Source organism: Kryptolebias marmoratus, linkage group LG17 (genome assembly GCF_001649575.2).
Source record: "Kryptolebias marmoratus isolate JLee-2015 linkage group LG17, ASM164957v2, whole genome shotgun sequence".
In the NCBI taxonomy this organism is placed as follows: domain Eukaryota; kingdom Metazoa; phylum Chordata; class Actinopteri; order Cyprinodontiformes; family Rivulidae; genus Kryptolebias; species Kryptolebias marmoratus.
The window spans coordinates 17,064,949-17,087,263 of NC_051446.1; the positions used below are offsets into that span (position 1 = coordinate 17,064,949).

The following is a 22,315-nucleotide window of genomic DNA, read 5'->3' on the forward strand; positions in this document are numbered from 1 at the left end:
TGTGTCGTTTGGGTGGAAGCAGGCTGAGCCGTGCAGGTACATCAGAGGTGGGGTTTCAGGAGGAAGAGGAGGAGGAGGAGGAAGAAGAGTCGTTGCTCTCTCTCTATCTGAAGCAATCCTCCTCATTTGATCCGAGGGCTGCGGAAACGGACAGAGGACTGCTGCGACCGCCTCGAAACATCCCGAGGGTCCAAACAGGAAGCGCGCAGGGTAAGGAGGTATTTTTATCCGCCATGGAGTCCCGGTTTGTTTTCTGTTTGGGGAGGTAGGGGTGCGTTTGTTTTAATGACCGACTCACGGCGGCAGGGGGAAACACTAAACTACCATGAAGGTAATATTTAAAGAAGTTTATCAGAATAGACACGCTTTTATAAAGATGTAAAGCTATGAAAATGCACGCGCTATTAACCCTACAAGCGGAATTAAAGAGAATAATAGTCGATAAAAGCATCTATTTGTGCCTGTGGGGCTTAAAAAGGCTGATAATGTTCGGGTTTTTTGAGTCATATTAAGGCTGCTTGGCAGGGACCTGACCTGTGACCCCTGACACGTGACCAGATGTTGACAGCTGCTAACATCAAAGACTGGACATCATTACTGACTGTAAAAAAAAAAAAAAAAAAAGGTTCCGCTGCATGTTTAGACACCTGTAATTTGAAAACATGATCTTTCCTGTCGTCATTTTTCACATTTTTGACATGCGAAACGAAAGCAGAAAGAAAAGAAACTTTGTTACGTGCAAACCGGTGATTATCAACTGACGGCCCGGGGGCCAGAAGTGACCCCTGGGAAGTCTCGGTGGCGTGTTCCGATGCCTTTAAAACAGCAGCTTTCCACGTTAACGTTGCGTTTAAAGCTCCTGGAGTGTGACGTCTTTCCCCTCCCAGACCACGAACAAAAGCTTTAACTTCCTGTTTTCAACAAACATCTTCCAGACTGGAAGTTGATTAAACAAACACAGAAATGTCGTGCCAGTCCCTGGAGATACAGACTGCTACTTCTTAGTAAACTGCATACAAATCTTGTAAAAAAGCTAACACATTAAATATGATTTACTGATGACATAAAATAGATTATTTTTTAATATAACATATTAAAGATTAGGCTAGTAAGCCCTACATTTTTCATCAGTGTATTATGTTTCTGTGAATGCTGACTTTCATTCACACCGTTTTCCTATTTTTAATTTTTTCATATATTTTTAGCAGTCTAACTATTTCTGTGTACGATGTGCTATTTTAGCCACTCCTAAATCAAACTGTTCAGTCAGGAGATGGTGCTATGACTTTTGTTTTTTCTAACTTTTACTTTTTAAAATATTTCACTTTAGTCTTTATTTACAACTACTTCCCCATAGAAATACATAGAAATGTGTCTTTTGAGTTCCAGCTAGCCTATAGCTTTTTTTTTTTTTTTTTTAGCTTTTAGCCAGTGTTATCCTCCTTTAATTTAATAACTCAGATTTAGCTTCTTCAACAAATTTCACCTAAGTCATTCAGCACTCAATATTCACGCTGTATCTTCAGGAACTTGCAGATTATTTTATTATTATTATTATTATTTAAAGGCCTTAGTCAACTCTCTTTATAAAGTTTTAATGCCATTTAGTTAAGTTTTAGTTTGCTGTAAGCTCAGTAAATTGTAAAGTGTTTATTCTCCCCTACACACACACACACCACTCAGCCTGTGTGTGTGGCTCAGTTTGCTTCTGTAACACATTCCAACACTTAAGTGCACATGATTACATTGTGAATTAGAACTGTAGCTTTTAATCAGACAGATGTTCTGAACAAAAAAAAAAAAAAAGAATTTCCACATTTCCTTTGCTGCCTTAAAAGCAGTTATTTGACATGAGTCACTGAAGTAATTGAAACTGTTTGAGTGTTAAACAAAATAACACACACACACACACCAAATACAGGTTTGGATCACTGGATTTTTTATGAAGTTGGCAAAAAGTAGCACTCCTTTCTATAATTATAGTGTTCACTGTAGAGCATTTTCCTACATAAAAACCAATTTAAAACAGACAGCACATGTAGTGTAGCGCTTTTCTTTTTTATTATTAATTATTAGGAGTGTGATGTTTTATTGTGGCACACAGGTTCACGTTGATTGTTTGGAAAATCATGACTCCTTTCACAGAAGGAGTGAGCCTAATGGGTTTCTTTTTTCAGGAGTGTTCTCCTTCCTGTTGGAAGGGGCTGTAGCTTAAGTACAGGCTTGTTCAAAAGTACAGTGTCAAATTGATGGAGGGTAGGAATGCTTGTGAAGAAGCAGCCAAGTTTGGAGACAGGTGTGTGTGTGTGTGTGTGTGTGTGTGTGTGTGTGTGTGTGTGTGTATTTTAAACATAGGCATGCTTGGCTGCTTCCCCAAACTGCTCCCCGGTGGCAGTAATGAGACCTCTTGTCGTCAAGGACGCCGCAGCATCGATGGCTCGTGATGATGTTTATCGTCTCAGTCGGCCACCGCCATGTCAGCTCCGCAGATCTCCGTTGCAGACCCAGCGGCTCCTCTTAAAGCGGCGCTCCGTCCTGCACACAATTCCCACTCTTGTCTCGGAGCTGCACACGCAGCTCCACGTCTGCAGAGGGGGGGTCTCCCTGGCACGCCTCGGCCCACCTCAGAGCAAGATATTACGGCTGAGCTTATCAGCAGGCGGAGTTAATCAGAGCTCGTCTGGCCTCTTATGTGAAGCCAACAGTGACCAAATGACAGAGCTGACAGGTGACAGGTGGGATTATCGGGCTAATGGGAAGGTCATGAGGTCAGATCGTATGCTCATTTACCAGCTAAGGCTCGTGTCTGTGTGTGTGTGTGTGAGTGTGTGTGCTGTACAGCTCTAACTCAGGTACTGGTTGTCGCTGAGAGTCATCCTCAACATGAACTCTGAGCAGTTTTTATGAGCTTTATACACTTTGCACAGCAGTGGAGCTTGTTGTGGGATGTTGGACACCTCTGAGATTGTACTGACTCCTGTGCAAAGCTTGTAATCCTAAACACGGCGAGCGGGAACGACATTTCTGGGAACTGGACCTGAACCTGGAAGAGCAGCTTCTCTGTGAGCTGGTCACACTCCACGGATATAATAAAGAACAGACTCTCAACACACACTCCCATCTCAATGCTACATTCTTTTCTTAGAAGAAAAAAAAACCTTCCCAGAAGCCTTTGCCACATCAGATTCTGCACTTTTATGGCTTTGAGAGCTTCTTCCTGACCTAGACGATGTGTACCCATCAGTGGATTGTGCGCTGACGAAATGTTGTTTTTTTTGTTTTTTTTAATCCCGCAGATCTCACCTGTGTATTCTGTTAACAAAACGCTGTGATGCTCATTGAACTGACAAACTGGTTGAAATGATCGCTGCATCGAACACCACACAGAAAAAGCACAACCCCTCCAAAATAAGAATGAATATTTGCATTTTTTTTATTCTGCACATTTATTTGAACCTAACATCAAGTCAAAATAGTAAAAAAAAAAAACTTACTCCTACACTGAAAGCCATTAACATATTCTTCTCCTGTTCTGTCCTGCCAGGTGTCCCGACATGCACCCTGAAATCTGGGTCAGCTTCCTTGTAGTTCTGCTGCTCTCTCAAGGTTGGTTCATGGGTTCGGCTGCTATTTTGCAGTTTGTCTGGTGTTCGAAGCCTTCAGCGATGGTTTAATACACTATTTATCACCCGCCACTGAAAGGTGAAAGAGAAAGATGACGTTTTTGCCCATAACTGAGTTTGTGTGTGTTCGTTTTTCTGTTAGCAAAATATCTTATGACCCATCAGACGGGCTTTGATGAAACTTTCAGGAAATAATTGTTGAACGTACATCTACAGCTCATTAACCTTCGGAGTCAAACGAATTCAATATGGCCGCCACAGCCAACTGACCTTAAAAAACACATAAATTAATATAATTCAGTCAATTTTACAAACATTCAGTTAAAATTTGCTGTGGCAGTAGCTGATAGTCATCCCTAACACACACTTCATTTGCGACACATTGCACATTATCTTTGCTTAGAACTTTAGCATCAACTGTTCGAGTTAATCCTGTTCGTCTGTTAGGAAAATATCTCATGAATCCCAAAACAGATTTTAATGAACCTCTCGGAATATAATCGTTTGATGTACGTCTACAACTGATTTACTTTTTGGAGGTTAACCAGTTCAAGATGGCCACCATAAGTAGCTGACCTTAGACGACACAAAGATGTGTTTTACTCAGTTTTAAAGACTTTGAGGCAAAATGTGATGTGGTAGTAGCTGAAAGTCCTGCCTAGCACATAATCAGAGCATGAACACACCGTGCACATATTTTTAAGCTTTGACCAAATCAGCCCAAACGCTGTTATCTCAAATTAAGATGATCTTATTTTGAAACCTTGGCATGAAAGGCGGCGGGTGATGTGCATTTCTCCAAGCAATGCTAGGCCTTTTAAGTTGAAATGTTTTCCATCTGCAAACCTGTTTCCAAAACAATATTTTTTATTTAAAAAAAAAAAAAACGTCATAAAAGCAGGATGCTGTGATCTGCAAACCATCCAGCTAAACGCTGACTCAGCACAAAAACATTCCTGCTCCATCAGACGACTTACAGTGTGGCCAGAGACCACGAAGGATGGTCCCCATTTTCTCTGGTTTCCCCAAAGAATTAAAAGATGTTCTTTTAGCATGATCACACGACAGTTTTTTTCCCTTGTTGCCTCAGTCTGTTATTAATTCATTCTGGCACAGAAGAGACGATTTCAAGACTTTGTTTTTATGCGTTTGTTGTTGTTGTCGTTTTTTGTGCATGGCTTAGTTTTATCGTGTGTTCAGGATGCATGAAGAGATTCTTCTGGTTTGTCTGAATCTTTGAATTCTGCTGTGGTTGGGGGGGGGGGCAAAAAGATCCAAACAAAATTTTGATTTATTTATTTTTACCCCTAGTTGTTCACAGATTAGTAAACTCCTCATAGTCTTTGTAAAAGACTCCACTTTACTGTGCGTTTAATGCATTTTTTTTTCTTTTAACCAGCTCCAGAATTATTTTACACACCTGAAGTACTGTAATTTGTGTGAATAATCCTGTCAGGTTTGGCTGAGCACTGGCACAGCCCATTTAGGAGTTTTACTGACTTTCATTTAACTTTTCATCTAAAATTTTGTCTATGTAGCGCTTTTGGACCCGCCTGCAGCCTTTCATACTCTTCATCATGACATCAAAGCTCTGATTTGGTTTAAATCTTAACAAATTAGTGCTTTTCCAGTCCAGTTAATAAGACGTTCTTCCTCTGTAGCCCCTGTCACCTGTGGAGTCCCCCAAGGCTCCATTTTGGGTCCTCTGCTAATTCACTTTGTTCATGGTGCCTTTAGGGTCTGTTTGTAGGAAACAGAATATTTCCGTATTTTCCAACCATATCTAGGTCTTTATGCCTATTAAGTTGGACATTAGTTATTTACTTAAACCATTATAAGAATGTTTAAATGGCATTTAAACCTGGTGGAAGGTTATTTTTTTTTATCTTAATGAAAATAAAACAAAAGCAAATTGTTCAAAAATGAGAAGTTATTTCCTTTTTTCTCAGCTTAAATCACTGCTTGTTTCCAGAAAAGCCAAATTTTGCATCTCCTCTACAGTTTGGACCCGGGAGTGCTGGTATTTGCCTGAGGAAAGAGGAGGAGGGAGTTATGTGGAAATATAATCTTTAAGTTGTCTTTTAAAAATGACAGCCTCAGCACCGTTTGGAGCGTTTAAGACTTTGAACTGAGCCGACTGTCAGGAGGCCCCCCCCTTTCTGACAGCATAGTCAACGTGTTGCTGAGCTAAATGCTCGTGTAATCCAGTCTGTCAAATGAAATTTCGATGACAGGCGGAGATTTTAAGCACAGATCCTTAAGAACGCCACATAAATCTCCCAGACTGTGTGGTGTGTTCACTGCCAAATGGACATCCGCCTCACAGGAGGAGGATTTATGTTCATTATCTCACTCTTCCCCCCCCCCCATTTGCTAGAAGAACTTGCCCGAACAAACTTTTTGTTTAAAGCGCTTTGGCCCCAACGACAAGGAAAGAGCTGCTGGCCGAGGCCCCTGAACCTTCACTTGGGTGAGGACTTTGAGGCTGAAATGATGTTGGGATCGGGGGCAGATAAACGGGCCAGAGCTGTGGAAAGGTCAAAGTTCAGACTCCTGGTTTGCAGGTGGCGCTTCGCTCTGATTTTTAGGGTTCTATCCTCCTCTGAAATGATGATTGAAAGTATCGTGGAAAGACTAGATTGCCATGGGCGTTTCCTGTAGGTGAGGAAAATAAAACTGTTTTTTTAATGCTGTCATAATTTTTTTTGTTTTTTTTTTGTGAGCTATTTTGGTGTAAATCCTCAGGTGTTTCCGTTGTTCTCTGTCACATTGTTTGTTTGTTTTTTAAGTTTTCATAACAGTTTTTCTTCCTTTGGGTTACTTTATTTTTTTTCTCCTCAAGCTTCACTTCACAGCTTTAAGTGACTAAAAAAAAAAAAAGAAAAAAAGAGTAACCCTCAGAGACAGTCATCGTTATCACTAAGATTCCTGAAACAGACACCTCTGAGCTCTGTATGTTAGTTTCTGTATTTAGTAGCGTTTCTCTGTCATTGTTGACATTTTGTCTCCTCGACTCGGACAGCCTCGAGCGTTACAGCAGATTTCTACATGACTTCTGATTGAAGAGACACGTTTTTTTAGACGTGTTTCTGTGTTAGCCTTTGTGATCTGCGGGGGTTGCCAGGGGCAACGAGGCCGGTTCGCAGTAAATCACACACACACACCACCCCCACCCCCGTCCTCTCCACGCTGTACATGTCCCCGGATAGAAGAATGTCCTTTCAGTGAATGGAGCAACAGAATGGTTTTCTTTACTTGTCCATTCACGTTAGCTTGATTAGTCAATTATGCATCGCACGACGAGTCAAGTGGAAATCTGTGCTGGCTTGGTGAAAAGCATTCAACTTGTTTTGTTTTACTTTTTAAAAGGATATAATAATAGAATGTGGCTCACAGGTTAGCATCTATATTAGAGAAATGGTTAGATGTGTTCAAACTTTTTATTTTAATTCATTATAAAATGAATGTTGTCCCTCACCAACTTACAAGTCAAAGTTTTAAACCTGAACTTCCACACAATCTGTTAGAGCTCAGATTATGTGTTCAGGATGACTCTCAGCTGGTACCACACCAAATTTTAGCTCCGTATTAGTAAAATCGATTAAGTTGAAGCCCGTTTTGTGTTTCCTATGATTGATTACCTGTAGCAGCCATCTTAATTTGGGTTGACTCCAAAAATGAATCAGTAGTAAATGTATAGTCAATGATTACTTCCTGAAAGTTTCATTAAAACGTGCCCTGTGGTTCATGAGATATTATGCTAACAGACACCCACACATAACTGCCCACCATTTATGGTGGCAGGTAATAGTTAAATCAGAAAAGTGAATCCTTTTGATGATTCTTGTCATTTTTTTTTTTTTATCCTGGGAAATCTTGTGGTCCTGATCAAAGTTGGGAACCACTGAACACTTTGTATTAGAAAATGAGAAAACCAATTTTGCATGAATTTTAAAAATAAATTAGAAATAATAACAGTATGTATGAGGTTTGTGTGGTTTGGAGATTAGGACCTGAAGTCTCCTAATGTCAGGTTAGTGTTTTTTAATCATTATTTTACTGCTCCTTCTGTATTTTGTCCCTCTTAGTTCAGCATGGTGCCTCTGTGCAGGAGCTCAAAACCAGCCAAGGCAACATCGGAAAGATCAGCTCTGCTGCAGAAAGTGAGTATATTTAAACAAAAAAAAAAGGTCTTAAGAAGGAGTGTTAAATCAAAAATAAAAATAAAGTCAAGAACCAGCATGAACAACCAGACCTGTAGTTGTGGCTAATTTGTAAAATTTACTGACCAAAAATAGCTTAAACTGCTAATAAAGCAAACAATGAATACAGAGGAACGGGAGACTATTATACAAAGGGTCTTATGATGTGGTGTCCTTCCTTTAACCTTAAACCAAAAGCACAAAAACACCAAAACAGCACGATGCATCAGAAAACAACTGAAGACAGAAAAAAGGAAACCACTGTATATTAAACATTCCCAACAAGCGGTCACATCACCAGACCAAAAAAACTCAGCCGAACTTCCTTTTTCCTCTTTATAATTAGAACTGACGTGATTTAACAGGAAAAAAGTGGAACACTCTCTCCGAGTCCTCTGCCCTGAGCGGAGGAGTCCAAGTACCTGGGAGTCTTGTTTACAAAGTGCTGAATTTATTGGTCCCTCCGTGTTCCAGTCCAACCTCTGATCCTGAGATGTTGGATCGTGAAAGGCCTTGGATAAGGGACTAAAAATGGATGGATGGATGGTGATTGTCATGAGGGAGGAAAATAAAACAGTTAAATACCAGATAATGCAGTAACTACACCAAAAAAATAGCAAAAAGCCAATAATGTTCAGGCATAGTGACTCTCTGAGGCGGTGGTGGGTGCGTTTTATATCACAGTCTATATCACAGTAATGACAGATTAGAAAATTAAGTGTTGGTATGCAAAGCTGTGTTTGTTTTTCTTAATATGTCAACGTATTCATTTCCTTCTTTTTAATGTGTGAGATACGTCAGGTAAAATCCCAGAAAACAGGAAAAGCTGTGACTGAGTCCATCTGTTTGTGTGTGTGTTTGTGGGAAGTGATGCTGTGCTCGGCGGCCGTGGACATCCTCTTTCTCATGGACGGCTCCCACAGCATAGGGAAGGGCAGCTTTGAACGCTCCAAACACTACGCCATCAAGCTGTGCCAAGCTCTAGACATCGGGCCGGACAAGGTCAGCTTTTTTCCATTTCAGTCTGCTCTTTACTTCAAGGCCACCAGCATCCTTGTAATTCTGGCTTTGTTCAGGTGCGAGTCGGTTTGGTTCAGTTCAGCTCCGGTCCTCGGCTCGAGTTTTCCTTGGACTCTTACTCCACCAAACAGGAGCTGAAGAAGCAAATAAATAAGATTTCCTACAGGTGTGTAATTCCTCTCATTACACTCACAAAACCACTATAGGCTATTTCAGAGTACTTTGAAGTTCTTGACAAGATGACAAGTTCCTACTAGTCACCAAAATGCCTAAATCTCCATAAACAATATGTATAGATTTCAGTTTTATTAAGGCCTTATTCAAGCTATATGACAATATGATGACTGAGTGAACGTCAAGACGACATTTGATCTGATTCAGATTCATTTGACTCAGATAATATTTATGATGACACATCTCATTCTGAGCTCATTTCCCCTAAAACCATCCCTGACCGATGTCTGCTGTCTTTCTGAAAACAGGCCACTGTCATCAGGGGAACAGACAATGGAGAGCCGTGTTTGGCCCGCAGGAATGTCTGTCAATTACTATCATCTAACACAGGCTGTGAGAAATACATTATCAGTGTTAGCTTTAGCTGTCTGTGGTTATAATGTTTTGGCTGACTACTGATGATCTTATTATAAATGTAAAAAGTGATTTTACAATCCTCTGTTCGAACAGTGTTTTTGAATTCAAGAGTTTCCAGAGAGTTGTTCATGATTGTTCATGAGCTCGAAAGGATTTTGTGAAGAAATGTTGAACTTTACGACATCAAGGAGCAAAACAAGCAAAAAAATAACATGAGAAAACTGGGGTCAGATTAGCCGAAGTCTCCTTTCTTTTCTCTCACACCTTTTATATACTGAGTTTAATGCCTCAGGTAAGCACTGAGTTCATGCAGTCTGCACCCTGGACTGGAAATCAAATTAATTTCAGATTAGCGGCACGCTGCGCTGCGTGTGGTCATTAGATACGGGATGAGTGCAGCAGCTAAAGAGAAAAGCAATTTGACCTTGAAGTGTGTGCCAAGGTGTGCTTCAAAGGATGGTAATAACTCGATGAATTCCAAAGTAGCTTAATGGGAACACCCACGTTTGAAATGGATCACTAGTCAGGCTGCCCTAAATCTAATCAGACTGGGATAAGTAGTGGGTCTGTCTGTGTGTTTACGGGAAAACTGCAGTAAAAATACACATCGGTATGAGAGTGAGATGTGTGCTGCACACGGCTGCACCATATATGACAAAAAACAAGTAATCGGGATTCCATCAGATCCAATAAATCCACATTTCCCTAACTCCTCTCTAGTTTTACTCTGTCAGCACAGCTGAAACGTTCTGTGTTTGAGCATCTTGACCACGATCATCTAAACCAGGGGTGGCCAATCCTGGTCCTCGAGGGCCACTATCCTGCATGTTTTACTTTTTTCTCTGCTCTGACACAGCTGATTTAAATCAACGGGTGATTAACAGGGTTCTGCAGAACATGAAGAGGTCATTTAACCATCAGATCAGGTGTGTTGGAGCAGAGAAACAAAGAAAACATGCAGGATAGTGGCCCTCGAGGACCAGGATTGGCCACCCCTGATCTAAACTGAACATAATAACCTAGGATTTATCACAGTCTAAGTACTGATATTGCACTAACAGACACAAGGGAGTTAAGATCTACATATAATTGCATTCACTGGAGAATAATATGCCTAAACTGAGATATATAATGCTAAAACAGCTTTTAGTTTGGAGAGTTTGCTTCCAATCAGAAGGCCCGTAAAACTCTTTTGTTTGTGGTATTCAGCAAAGTATGCGCACTTGAACATTTCAGTACATGTTAGGTAACTGCAACACTTTATGATGGTTCTGTGAAAAATCCTTTTCCAAACTCCCCTCTCTCTTAGGGGAGGCAGCACCCAGACAGGCCTGGCCCTGAAATACATCCTGAGGAAGGGCTTTCCAGGGGGCCGTAACTCCACCGGTGTCCCCCACGTCGTCATCCTCCTGTCGGATGGGAGGTCCCAGGGCAACGTGGTGCCAGCAGCCGCGCAGCTAAAAGAGACGGGTGTGATCTTGTTTGCTATTGGCTTACGGTACCCAAAGTAAGACTTACGGACGTCGAGCGTTAGTTGTCAGTGACAACAGATTTCATTTACACAGAAAACTCTCAATGAGATCCTTAAAGTCTTTGTTTTGCAGGTGGGAGGAGCTGCATTCTCTTGCCAGTAAGCCGACTGAAAGCCATGTCTTCTTTGCTGAGCATTTCGACGACGCCGTCAATGGCCTGTGCACGACGCTGAGCACTTTCTCTGTCTGCAATGCAACGCCTGCAGGTTGGTGTCTTCAGTGCCGTTACAACTTCCTCTCATGCCAATCTCGGATAAGAAATGGGCCATCATTCCTCAATGTTCCTAGACCCAACAGTCCTGTCCTGTCCTGTCCTGTCCTGTCCTGTCCTGTCCTCTTCAGGGTGTCTGGTGGAGTCATTCCCATGCGAGAGGAAAACACTAGAGACCCTGAAGGAGCTGCAGGGGAATTTCATGTGCTGGAAAAGCTCCAAGGGTTATTCCCCGTACTCGTCTCTTTGTCCTTACTACAGGCAAGTGTGCATCAAACCTTCTTCCTTAAAAGCACCTTCCCGAGGAAATTCTCTCCTGCTGTTTGATGTGTTTTCTCTACACATGAAACAGCAGCCTTGAACGCTATTTTTTACTAATTCTGTTGGTCTGACCGTGTTTCACGCAGGAGAAATAGCAATAAATCTTTCAGTAGAACATCTTCATTCTATAAAATGTAAAAATTCAGAGGAAGTAAAAATGGTTAAGATCCAAACAGTGTAGTGATCAGCCAAACCTTAGCATCGATGATCTTGATACATTACAATATGGATCCTTTGCTCCTCCTGGCACTTGTCTGAATGGAGGCACTTCCCAGTAACGGAGGCAGGAAATTGAGCCAAGCTGCAAGAGAACTGCTCACCGACAAAAAGCACAAGATCCTGACTCAACACTGAAGCTCCTCACATCTGTAAACGATAAAACGGTAAATGGTCCACTCTAAAATAGCCCCCTTTTAAACTTCTCCAGCTTCTGAAGAGCGATTTCGTCAGTCACCTGTTCACACACACTCATCCAGTGCTTTTCTATCATGTTTTTCACACTCTTGGGTGTTATACATCACCTTTATATCCCCACTCATACACCAATAAGCCCGTTAGAAGCCGTGAGGGGGTGCAGTGTCTTGCCCAAGGACATTTTGGCACACACTGCAGGAGCTGGGGATCAAACCCTTGGTCCTCCGGTTTGAAGACGACCTCCCTACCACTCGGCCAAAGCTGTAAACATGGGAACGCTTCACGGTTGTGTGTATCGTTTTATTTCATCTACCTGATGTGACAAGACCTGTTGACCATTCCCACATGGGTCAGAGGGGTTTTGGGGAGCTACAGAGCCATGGTTCTGAATGTTGGGACCCAACTCTGGGTCATAAAACCCTAAGCTGGGAATCTTTCGATGATCTCCAGAAGTCAAAGAGAATTGCTTGTTTATTTAAGTTTTAAACAATGTTTTTTTTATAGTATTTGGGGTTGAAAGTTTTTCCCCATTTTTATTTTTTTTGTGCGTTAGAAGCTTTAGTGTTTGGAAACCACTGCTACAGAGAATTGGTTCATGCGCTGTGGAGGATTATTGCATCTTAATATTAAATGAAAATGAAAGCGGTGTTAATAAAAACAGAGCAGTGTAATTCTGTAATTCTCCCTCGGGGCAACTTAAACTGGCTTTCACTGAACACTGTGTTTTTACTAGAAGAACAAATGACATGAGGCCTGTAAAGCTCCTACTGTGCAGCTCAGGTTTGAGAACCACCACAAAAATTGCCTCTTTTAAGCTTAAACTTTATATGAACCAGTCAGCCATAACATTATGACCATAACGGGTAAAATGAGTAACAGTGCTGAACTTTTTTAAACTCAGTTATAAAATATCTTTCAGGTACAAGAAGGTCTACAAGAGACACCCCTCAGTCTGCCATCGAACCATTTGTCCAGGTGATAACCTCCCTCCCAAAACTTTATTTAATCTTTTTCATTCTAATATGACCAACTTGCGTTTTGCCATTTTTTTTCCCCCCTTCTCCTTATTAGATCCCTGCGACTCTCAGCCCTGTCTGAATGGTGGGACGTGTGTATCAGAAGGTCCAGAGGGGTACCACTGTGTGTGCCCACCTGGTTACGGAGGAGACCCTCACTGTGGTCAGTTCATTCACCGACTGCATGTAAGATGATGTCTAACGTTGTAGAAGACAAATTCATTTAACCCTCTATCTTTCAGCTCCTGCTTTATTACTGGACTGCTCTGTGGATTTGCTCTTCCTGCTCGAGGGCTCTGCTGCGCTCACGTTAGAAGGCTTACTGCGCCTCAAGTCCTTCTTAAAGCGCTTCCTGCAGACCGTCATCGGGTCGGACAGCCCCACTAAAGTCGGCCTGGCCGTGTTTGGCGGGGAGACTCGAGTCGAGGCCCAGGTGGGGAAGTTCAGGGGGAGCCTGAGGGACCTTCTTAAAGCTGTGGATTCACTTCAACCTCCTGGTGGCCAAACCCTGACAGGCAAAGCACTCCGCCACGTGACCCATCATGGCTTTGTAAGCCAGCCGGTCTTTGCCGACGTCTCGGATGACCTTCCCCGTGTTGTGGTGCTGCTCACCGGCACTCCTGCTGCCGATGAGGTCATCGAGGCCTCGAAATACGCACGAGATAGGGAGACCTTCCTGATAGGGGTGGGACCCGATGGCTTGAAGGGGCAACTGAATAACATAACAGGAAATCCTCAGAGGACCCTCACATATTCATCACCTGATAGACTCGTTGGGAAAATACCTGAGCTGAGGGCCAAGGTCTGCAGCGTGGATACACAAGGTACTAGCTGGGTCTTAATTAAATTCAGTTTGCAGCGCTGAAAATATGTTTCTGATTACTGTATGTTAATTGAAAACTAGTTTTCCTGAATGTCTTTGCTGATACATTGCTGCCACCTTTTGGCAGAAGTCTACAGTTTATAGCAACACTTGGACCAAGCCTGAGCCCCTATGTGTAATAATACATTTACATTAACAGGAGTTTAAAACCATGAAAATAAAATTCAGTTTATTTGAAGTCATTTATTCAGGTTGTATATGTTCCTAGGAGCTCCTCATTGTAAAAAAATATGCTTAAAAGTTTGTAAACCCTTTAGAATTTTATTATTTCCTGCATAACCTAATCTTGTGTTTACTTAAGGTTTCTAAGTACCGTACGTTAAGAGAACCCAAATAATCAGACACATGTGAAATGTTACACTTGATTTTTTACATTTATTTAGGAAATAAATGCTCCTCTGTGAACTTTATTCCAGTTTCTAGTATAAGCAGGTAATTCAGTGGTGAAATAGCCATCTTTTGAAATATGGGATGCTTGATTTTTATTCAGATAACTTGATCCTTTAAACTGTGAGTTTTAAAAACCTGTCGGTGGATGTCTGTGATGCACTTTAACAACTCGCAGCTCTTCTCCAGCAAAGATCAAGGAGGGTGATAGACAGCAAAGGAATTTACAGCAACTTAAAGGCTATAAAATCCCTTTTTTACCGACTCTGTCCGTCATTTCACCGACAGGAAACAAGAAGTCTTTTCTCTCTTAAAAGAACTTTGTTGCTAAAAACCACAGGGACAAGCCAAGGAGTGTTGGAAACGTGTGTGGTCAGAGAATGATACCAAATAGTCTTCATTTGTTGACTTGAGGCGAGTTATTTTTGAGAAATAAAAAAATGGGAACCCCTACATTTGATCATAAGAAGCTAATTCCATCTCTTAATCATGGTGGTGGTAGTATCATAATATGGGTGGGGTTTTGGTTCATGGGATCTAGAAATTTAATTTGAGGGAAATGTTTGCAGAGCTAATAAACGCCCATGGTTTAATAAATAAACAGTGTTAAATCAAATAAGTTTTCTTTAAATCCTATTTACTGTATTCCATTTTCCCCTTTCTTCAGATTTTGCAGGATTAATTGAAGGTATTGTTTGTTTTCAGGTTGTCTGGGTCAGGCAGTGGACCTGGTGTTTGCCCTGGATGCCTCGGCTGGCGTTGGCCGTGAGAACTTTGCCACCCTGCAGAACTTCGTGCGCAGCCTCACCGTTCAGTTCGACGTCAACCGCGACGTGGCTCAGGTAGCCCTCGTTGCCTACGGTCGGAGACCGACCACCGTCTTCGGCTTGGACACCCATGAGTCCGGCTCTGCCGTCCTCAGGGCCGTAGGTGAGGCCGACTACATGGGAGGGGTGGCGTCCACGGGCTCGGCTCTGCTCCACATCTACGCCGACGTGCTGACCGTGGCTAGCGGCGCGCGGCCGGGGGTCAACAAGGCCGTGGTGGTGGTGACAGACGGTTCGAACGGGGACGACGCTGTGGTGCCGGCTCAGAAGCTGAGAGACGATGACGTTTCGGTTTTTGTGGTGGGCATTGGTGATGTGCAGCGGGAGAGACTGATGCAGATCGCAGGTTCGGAGGACCGCATGGTCTCTGTGCCGTCGTATGAGGACCTCAAGTACTTCGAAGACGTACTGGTGCAGATGCTGTGCACAGGTAACAATCCTCTCATCCACTGCTCTCGAGATTTAAACACTTTTATTTTGAATGTTTCAAGAGATGCGTATTAAATTAGACTTTATATGTTGTGTTTGCATGTAAATGAATGTTTGTGCTGGTTTTCTTTGGTCAGAGGTGAAGAAACCCGTAAACCTGTGCAGGCCCAACCCGTGCATGCATGATGGGATCTGCATCCTGTCACAGGGGAGCTTCCAGTGTCAGTGCAGAGGCTTCGAAGGGCCGCACTGTGAAAGACGTGAGAGAAGTTCTGTTTTCTGGCTTTTTCCCTCTGTGTCCTCATCTCATCGCCCCTCTTAACTGCAAAACATAGCTTATGTTTTGTAGCCTTACTTCAAGTTGCCTGTTAAGAAGTTCAGGTGGAAGATGCTGATGAGGATAGTACAGAAAATATAACCATGAACTACAGCATATTTAATGGTTGTTGGCTCTCAAAGCACCTTCACGAGGCGTATTTGTAAGAGTGGTTGTGACCTCTTTTGTGTTTTCTTTTCTTTCAGGAAGCAGTAAGCCTCCATCCAGAGGAGATCATCCGAAACCTTCTGGTCTGAGGACGAAGAGCAGACAGAGGACGAGCCACGTGGAGCTTCTGCGTCACTATAAACTACAGCGTAGGAGACACGCTGCCTGACACACACAAACAGAATTGATATGTGAAAATAAATTAAATATGAACATTTCAGAGCCAAGGGTGTTTGGAGAGTGAAGGGAAACATTACTGCTGTTTTTATTTTTCTGGTATTTAAAGCTGTATGCAGTTTTGATGTGTTTTGTATGTAACTTTTTTTTTAATTATTATTTCTGTACATTTTTGCCCTAATTTCTTCTGGTGAAGTTTATGAACGTCTTCACAGCCGTTTCAACTTAGGCCTGTTGGCTGTTTGAAGATTTGAACTTTTATTGATCTAGTATTATAGCATTATTATTTTATTATTTGTAATGTCTAACTACCACAGCTTCTGTCTTTCTGCAACCAAAAGCTGCAATATATTTGTTTTTTATTCTTTGACTTTGTGTCTTCATCTATTGAGGCTTGTTTAGCTGTAATATTATGTTTTAGTAGAAACAAACTCTTATCATTTTAGAAATGTTTCAGTTTCAGGATGATACACGATTTACCAAACTGAGAAAACTCCAAAGCTATTGATAAAATGTTTAAATCAATATTTTCAGTATAAAATAACTGGATATTTAAATAGACAGTTAGTTTTACCAATAAAACACCATTAGGTTTAATATTTACAATAGTGAAGAACACTCTAGAAATGTTTGCTGCAGCATCCTTGTATCCTTTGTCTATTTAAAGAAAAAACATCCTGTTCAATTTTATCAAACAAAATGAAAAACTTAGAGTCAAAAGCAAAAGACACGAGAGTTACAAACTTTTTTTTTTGTTCAGGACATTTATATTTGAATAAAAATTGCAGTTTAGCTAGCAATACAAGCCAAAAGGCTGAATAATGGCGTAAATATATTTACATCTTGGCTACCAGCATACATGAACCAAGCTACATTCTAAAATGTACAACATGGACAATTTAGCAGAGGGGGCTTCTTTCTTTCTGAAATGGATGGTTCAGATATTTTGGACAGGGATTCTGTGGAAAGGTTATGAGGAATTAACATCTTACCTGTTTTTGATGGCACACTGAACGACCTCAGTTTAAAGAAACGGCAACTAGTTCTGAACGGGTAGTCTGAGCTACCTCGAAATCCGAGCGGGGCCAAGACCCAAGTGGATTGTCGTGAATCACTTCCATTCATACCAGTTTATTTGAACGCTGTTTTGTAAACCTTGCCATCAGTTTTGCTTTGCACGGTCACTTACTTAAACCACTTGGACATGTTTGACTGTACTGACAAGACAACAGCTCCAATTGGGCCCAAGACCAAAATGAATTGTTGCCATTAACAGATCCACTTTGGTTTTGGCCCCACTCAGCCGCTGTCTTGGCAGTCAGGTCAGAAATATCACCTGTCTTTAATTCAGGTAAGATATTGTTTATTCATACTCCCTCCACACAACCCCAGTCAAAAAGATCTGAGCTATCCCTTTAACATTTAGTGGTAACATTTAATGCTCGGCTGTTTGCAGCGTTGGCACAACCCTTCTGTGCGCTGATAGTTCAACTCAGTTCTTCGTGTTGAAGAACATCCAGTGGTATTGAAGAAGACAGCTTGCGCCTCTGTCTGATTGGCTCTTCATAGTCTTGGTATGAATCTGACGAGGCTCCACGGAGAGGAGGGCGGAAGCGTCTGAACAGTACGAGCTTGTGGTTGTTACACGGTTTGCTTCTAGGTGGTGGATTTTTTCTCCCATTCCTTTAAAGAAAAAAAAACAAAACAAGAAGAAACAGAAACTTTAAACCAAAAGAGTCCTGAGACGATGTTCCTCAGTTGTTCGAATCATCAACCTTCAGGCTGCCAGTGTGTTTAAAAACGAAGAAAATCAAGTCTCACCTTCGCTTTCTGCAAGACTTTGCCTTTCGTGGCCATGATCGAAACGGGTCTGTTTTTAAGAGCCGACGCAGAGTTGACCGGAGAAGCCGAGTCTGTGGTGGTGGTGGTGGCGTTGGAGGGTTGGGAAGACGAAGAAGATGATGCTGCTGCTGATGACGGTGATGATGACGATGATGTGTGGAGATTGGGCAAGGTTGTGGCTTTAGTCTAAGAGAGAAACGACAGAGAGGGCGTTGAGGAGTGTCACACATTAGGCTCACTCTGATGCGCTCTGACGTTGCGGAGCAGCGAACCCACCGTGGGGGTGTCCTGGAGGCTGCTGTCCAGGGTGGTTCCCAGCGTGAAAGGCCCCGACTCCACTTTCTTCAGACTTTCCTTCACCTCCACCAGGCGAAGCTCCACCTCCACCCTGCGGCGCTCCGCCTCTCGACACGCCTCCTCCTTCTGCTTTAGACAGGCCTCTAAGGCGGCTTGACACTTGGGATCTGATGAAAGAAGACGGTCTCGATTTATTATATTTATTTTGCAAAGCCTCGCAGCAGTAAAAGCGTCGTCGTTCAGGATGTACCCTGGCAGGCGCTGAGCTCCTCCTTGGCTTCCCTCCTCTCCTTCTTCAGGTTGGCCAGGCTGCTCCTCACCTCCTCTCGTTCCCTCTCCAGGCGATCTCGCTCGTCTGTGTAGCGCCGCATGTCCGCCTCGGTGCGGTTCTTGCCGAGTTTTACCTCAACAGCGCTGGAACTGCCTGATAAGAAAAAGTGTTGATATTTTAGTTTTTTTTTTTTTTTTAAAGATTAAAGGCCTAGCATCACTTGAAGGAATGCATTTAACTTGCTGCCTTTCATGTCACAGTTTTAGGTTAAGATCATCTGAGAAATTAATTGTAGGTGCTTTAAATCAAACCTTAAAAATAACCTTATGCACAATCTCTGACAGCAGGAGATGTCACATTCAGAGTATGTGTTATGAATGACTCTCAGCGACTACCACTCCAAATTTTAGCACAAGATCTGTAAAAGTGACCAAGTTTTAGGCATTTCTGTGTTTTCTAAGGTCAGCTGACTGGGGTGGCCATTTAAACCTGGGTTGGGTCCAAAGGTTAATCAGCTGCAGAGGTGCATCCAATGAATATTTACGGAAAGTTTCATTAAAATCCATCCAGTGGTTCATAAGATATTTTGCTAACAGACAGAGAGTTGACTCCAGATGGCAAAAACATCAAATTTTAAGTCATTAACTGCAAAGTTAACAATTTTTTTTGGTTGTTTTTTAAGATTGTTTGGTTGTGGAGGCCATTTTGAATTTGATTCCAAAAGGTAATTAGATTCGTCCTGTGGTTCAGACACACAGACGGGCGGCAAGAAGTGACCCATCATGCTTATCCTGACATCGTAAATCTGCATGAGGGTGAAGGTTATGATACCTGGACAGCAAAAAGGATTCAAATCTCTCGCCGTCGCCGATGACACTACTTTCCACTAGAGGGAGCTACAGGAGTAAGATTACAGATCAGCTTTGGACGAGACATTTCTTTGAGACGTGAGGTGATAACGAAAAGCCTTGTGCTTTAAAAGTTGAATATAAACACCGTTTGTTTGTGCTGAGACAGAATGCAAAGCGGCTGCTGCCCCCCCCTCTCGTTTACACTCACCTATGGTGTGAGCCTTCAGTCGTGTAAACTGCTGGTTGTTAGGGAATAAGTTAGCAGCAGTCTGAGCTGTCAGGCCCTTCTGGATCTGGACCCCAGGCGAGCTGAAGGCTTGCGGGACTCCCAGGCTGAACCTCTTCGAGCTCTCCGGACCCTGGGACGAGGTCTTGACCTGTTGAGGTTGCAGCTGAGCCTGACTGGGGGTCGACGACTGCTTTTGCTCTGGCCCGGCAGAGGCTGACGCCGGCTCGCTTGGCGCGGGCGCTGGATCCGGCTCAGTACGGTTGGCGGGAACCACCTGGAATTCAAGCATTTTCCAACAGTCTTGGTTACCGGCATGGCGACAAATCGAGTTGACTTCGATGTACAATGCTTTGATTTTCGCCACGCCGTCAGTCATGTGACGCCTTCGTCCAGGCAAGGCCGACGACCAGCAGAACGAGGACCTGCTGTTAAGTGTTTTTCAGGCTTATAACAACTCGTCCTCAATGGCAACATAATGGTGTAAAGGAAGGCTACATCAGCTGATATTAAACCTGCATACGGTCTGTTTCAGTGGGTCTATGCTCAGCGCAGACACGTTGTTTTGTTTGTCGCCATTTTCGCAACCAAACGGTGACAGAAGTTTCATATTAGCTATTTTAACATCGCGTTTTTTCACACCTGCGTGTCGCAACGTACTCACTACTGATAACCGTCCGACAGAACATCGCTTCAAAAATAACAGGACTAGCCCTTTCCGGGTGTGACAATGACCTAACTGACAAAGACATTTAACGGTGAGTCATTTCTTTGCCTTCTTTTTTTATTTTTGCAGTTTCAAAATGATTAAAAAAAAAAGGTACAGAAACAAAACGTTTTGCACCTTCCCTTCCATATTTTAGTCATGTCCTAAACTAATGTAGCGGTTTGTAAAGGCTTTTTATTGCCATCCAATAGATCCTGTTTGGAAAAAAAATGATGTTGCTTTAGAGTGAGAAATAACAAGGGCTTTGATGAGCTACCTCCTTATTTGGACCCGTGGAATCCCTCTGGTCCTCCACGGGGACTGGAGACAATCTAGAAGTTTCCTTGTTAGGGGAGGAGGGTTTAGGCCCGCTGGTCGGATGGAGGAAGGACGGCAAAGGAACTAGGTCCAGATAAATTCGGCTGCTGTTGTCTTGTTCTGCGTCTGTGGGCTCCGTAGTCGGTTTCGACTGGGTCTCATTATCCTCCTGGACTTTGTTGCCCTCGCAGTTTGGCTCGCTGTTCTCTCCAGCGTCCTGTACGGTTCGGGAGGAGGATGTTAGTGGTGGAAAACGGCCAGATGTCGAAGTGAAACTGAAACAGGCCAAATGCCACGGGCATTCCGAATTCCCGTGCCCACCTCGGGATCAGCTATGGACGCCACGTCGTCATACAGCTCATTGGACTCTTGAGAAATGGAGGGCGTGGCGTCGATGTACGTATTTGGCTCTGAATACCTCCTTTGCATCAGGCTGGGGAGACACAAACACGCAAACGAACGTTGAAGCGCGGGGAGCAGCTTCCTTTTAGAAAAAAAAAAACAAAACAAAAAAACAGGAAAATGACGTACTATAAGGAAGTCTTGGCAGCGCTGACGATGCTGGAGATTCTCTCAGCGTTGACGTAGTCGTAAGTCAGGTCCTCCGGGTCGGTTTTGGACCCCGTCTGTGACAACAACAGGCCCAGCCAGTGACCCATATCAGCCGATGTTTTTGCCTGGTTGGAGGGGATGGGATGGGAGAGGAGGAGAAAGAATCTGCAGTCAGTACGAAACAAACTCTTGCAACATCATAAGTTTAAAGCCGCATGGGTCTATTTTGCGTGCCACTCATCCCTTTGAATTAATTAAATGATTGCTACAGCACCATTTATTATCTTAATTCCTTAGTGAAGCATTTGGCTTTAAGTGAAACGAGACAGAACAAAAAGAGGCTGACAATGATGTGCTTAAAGTTTTGACTGTAGGAAACACAAAAATGACTCCAATTCAGCCAATTTTACAGATATAGCGCTAAAATTTGGTGTGTTAGTAGCTGAGCATAACCCCCAACACATATTCAGAGCACTACACACCCCATGATATTTTTGCTTAAAATTTTGGCATTAGCTGTTAAAGTCAATCCTGTTTGTCTGTTAGCAAAATCTCTCATGAACTACTGGATGGATTTCAATGAAACTCTCAGAAAGTAATATCTGGATGAATATCTACAACTGATCAACTTTTGGAGTCAACCCAATTCAAGATGGCCGCCACAGCTAATCAACCGTAGCCTACACAGAAATGGCTATAACTCAGTCTTTTTTACAGAAATAGACCTAAAATTTGGTGTGGTCGTAGCTGGGAGTCTTTCACAACACGTACTCTGAACTCTATCACATTGTTCGGCATCTTTGCTAAAAGAAATTGACATTAACTGTTAGAGCCGATATTGTCTGTCTGTTAGCAATATATCTCATAAACCACTGGACAGTCTTTAGTGAAATTTCAGAACGTAATTGTGGGCATTATGTCCTAAAATCATTAACATTTGGAGTCAACCCAATTTAAGATGGCCACTGCTGCTAATCGACCTTAGCCAACACAAAAATTGCAAGAACTCAGTCAATTTTACAGATATTGAGCTACATTTGGTATGATAGTAGCTGCGAGCCATCCTGAGCCATCTGAATGCTGAGACATCCCTGGTGCCTGTCTCCAGCGGTTATTGTTTGAGAGGCGGGGCGGG

The 22,315-nt window shown here is 42.7% G+C and overlaps 2 protein-coding genes across 4 annotated transcripts in view; one reads left to right on the forward strand and one right to left on the reverse strand.

The window, feature by feature from the left end:
* Positions 1-62: 62 nt before the first annotated feature.
* On the forward strand, positions 63-16,487 carry vwa2 (von Willebrand factor A domain containing 2). Of its 3 annotated transcripts, none has more exons than XM_017434957.3 (14): positions 63-210; positions 3,545-3,606; positions 7,712-7,786; positions 8,694-8,827; positions 8,902-9,011; positions 10,746-10,943; positions 11,041-11,174; positions 11,311-11,440; positions 12,834-12,889; positions 12,986-13,093; positions 13,173-13,754; positions 14,906-15,457; positions 15,594-15,716; positions 15,979-16,487. In XM_017434957.3, exons 2-14 carry the CDS (start codon positions 3,555-3,557, stop codon positions 16,107-16,109), a joined length of 2,385 nt encoding a protein of 794 aa, XP_017290446.1. In that variant the 5' UTR covers positions 63-210; positions 3,545-3,554; the 3' UTR covers positions 16,110-16,487. The 3 variants fall into 3 exon arrangements, with proteins under 3 accessions (XP_017290446.1, XP_037836754.1, XP_037836753.1); XM_037980826.1 differs by having other exon boundaries at positions 114-218; XM_037980825.1 differs by lacking the exon at positions 63-210 and adding an exon at positions 278-331.
* The window catches only part of afap1l2 (actin filament associated protein 1-like 2), a gene marked incomplete in the record, with an annotated part of 39,753 nt that continues 33,736 nt past the window's right edge, over positions 16,299-22,315 (reverse strand). The window contains 8 exon segments of the mRNA XM_025010747.2: positions 16,299-17,800; positions 17,939-18,145; positions 18,236-18,423; positions 18,507-18,680; positions 19,587-19,881; positions 20,588-20,845; positions 20,950-21,061; positions 21,160-21,305. Of these exon segments, the coding sequence (XP_024866515.1) occupies positions 17,774-17,800; positions 17,939-18,145; positions 18,236-18,423; positions 18,507-18,680; positions 19,587-19,881; positions 20,588-20,845; positions 20,950-21,061; positions 21,160-21,305 (1,407 nt within the window).

Excerpts from the sequence above, each read along its gene's own strand:
- vwa2 (XM_017434957.3), top strand. The coding sequence starts at position 3,555 with ATGCACCCTGAAATCTGGGTCAGCTTCCTTGTAGTTCTGCTGCTCTCT. Across the intron at positions 7,787-8,693 it reads GATCAGCTCTGCTGCAGAAA|TGATGCTGTGCTCGGCGGCC; the intron begins GTGAGTATATTT and ends GTTTGTGGGAAG. Across the intron at positions 11,175-11,310 it reads CTGCAATGCAACGCCTGCAG|GGTGTCTGGTGGAGTCATTC; the intron begins GTTGGTGTCTTC and ends TGTCCTCTTCAG.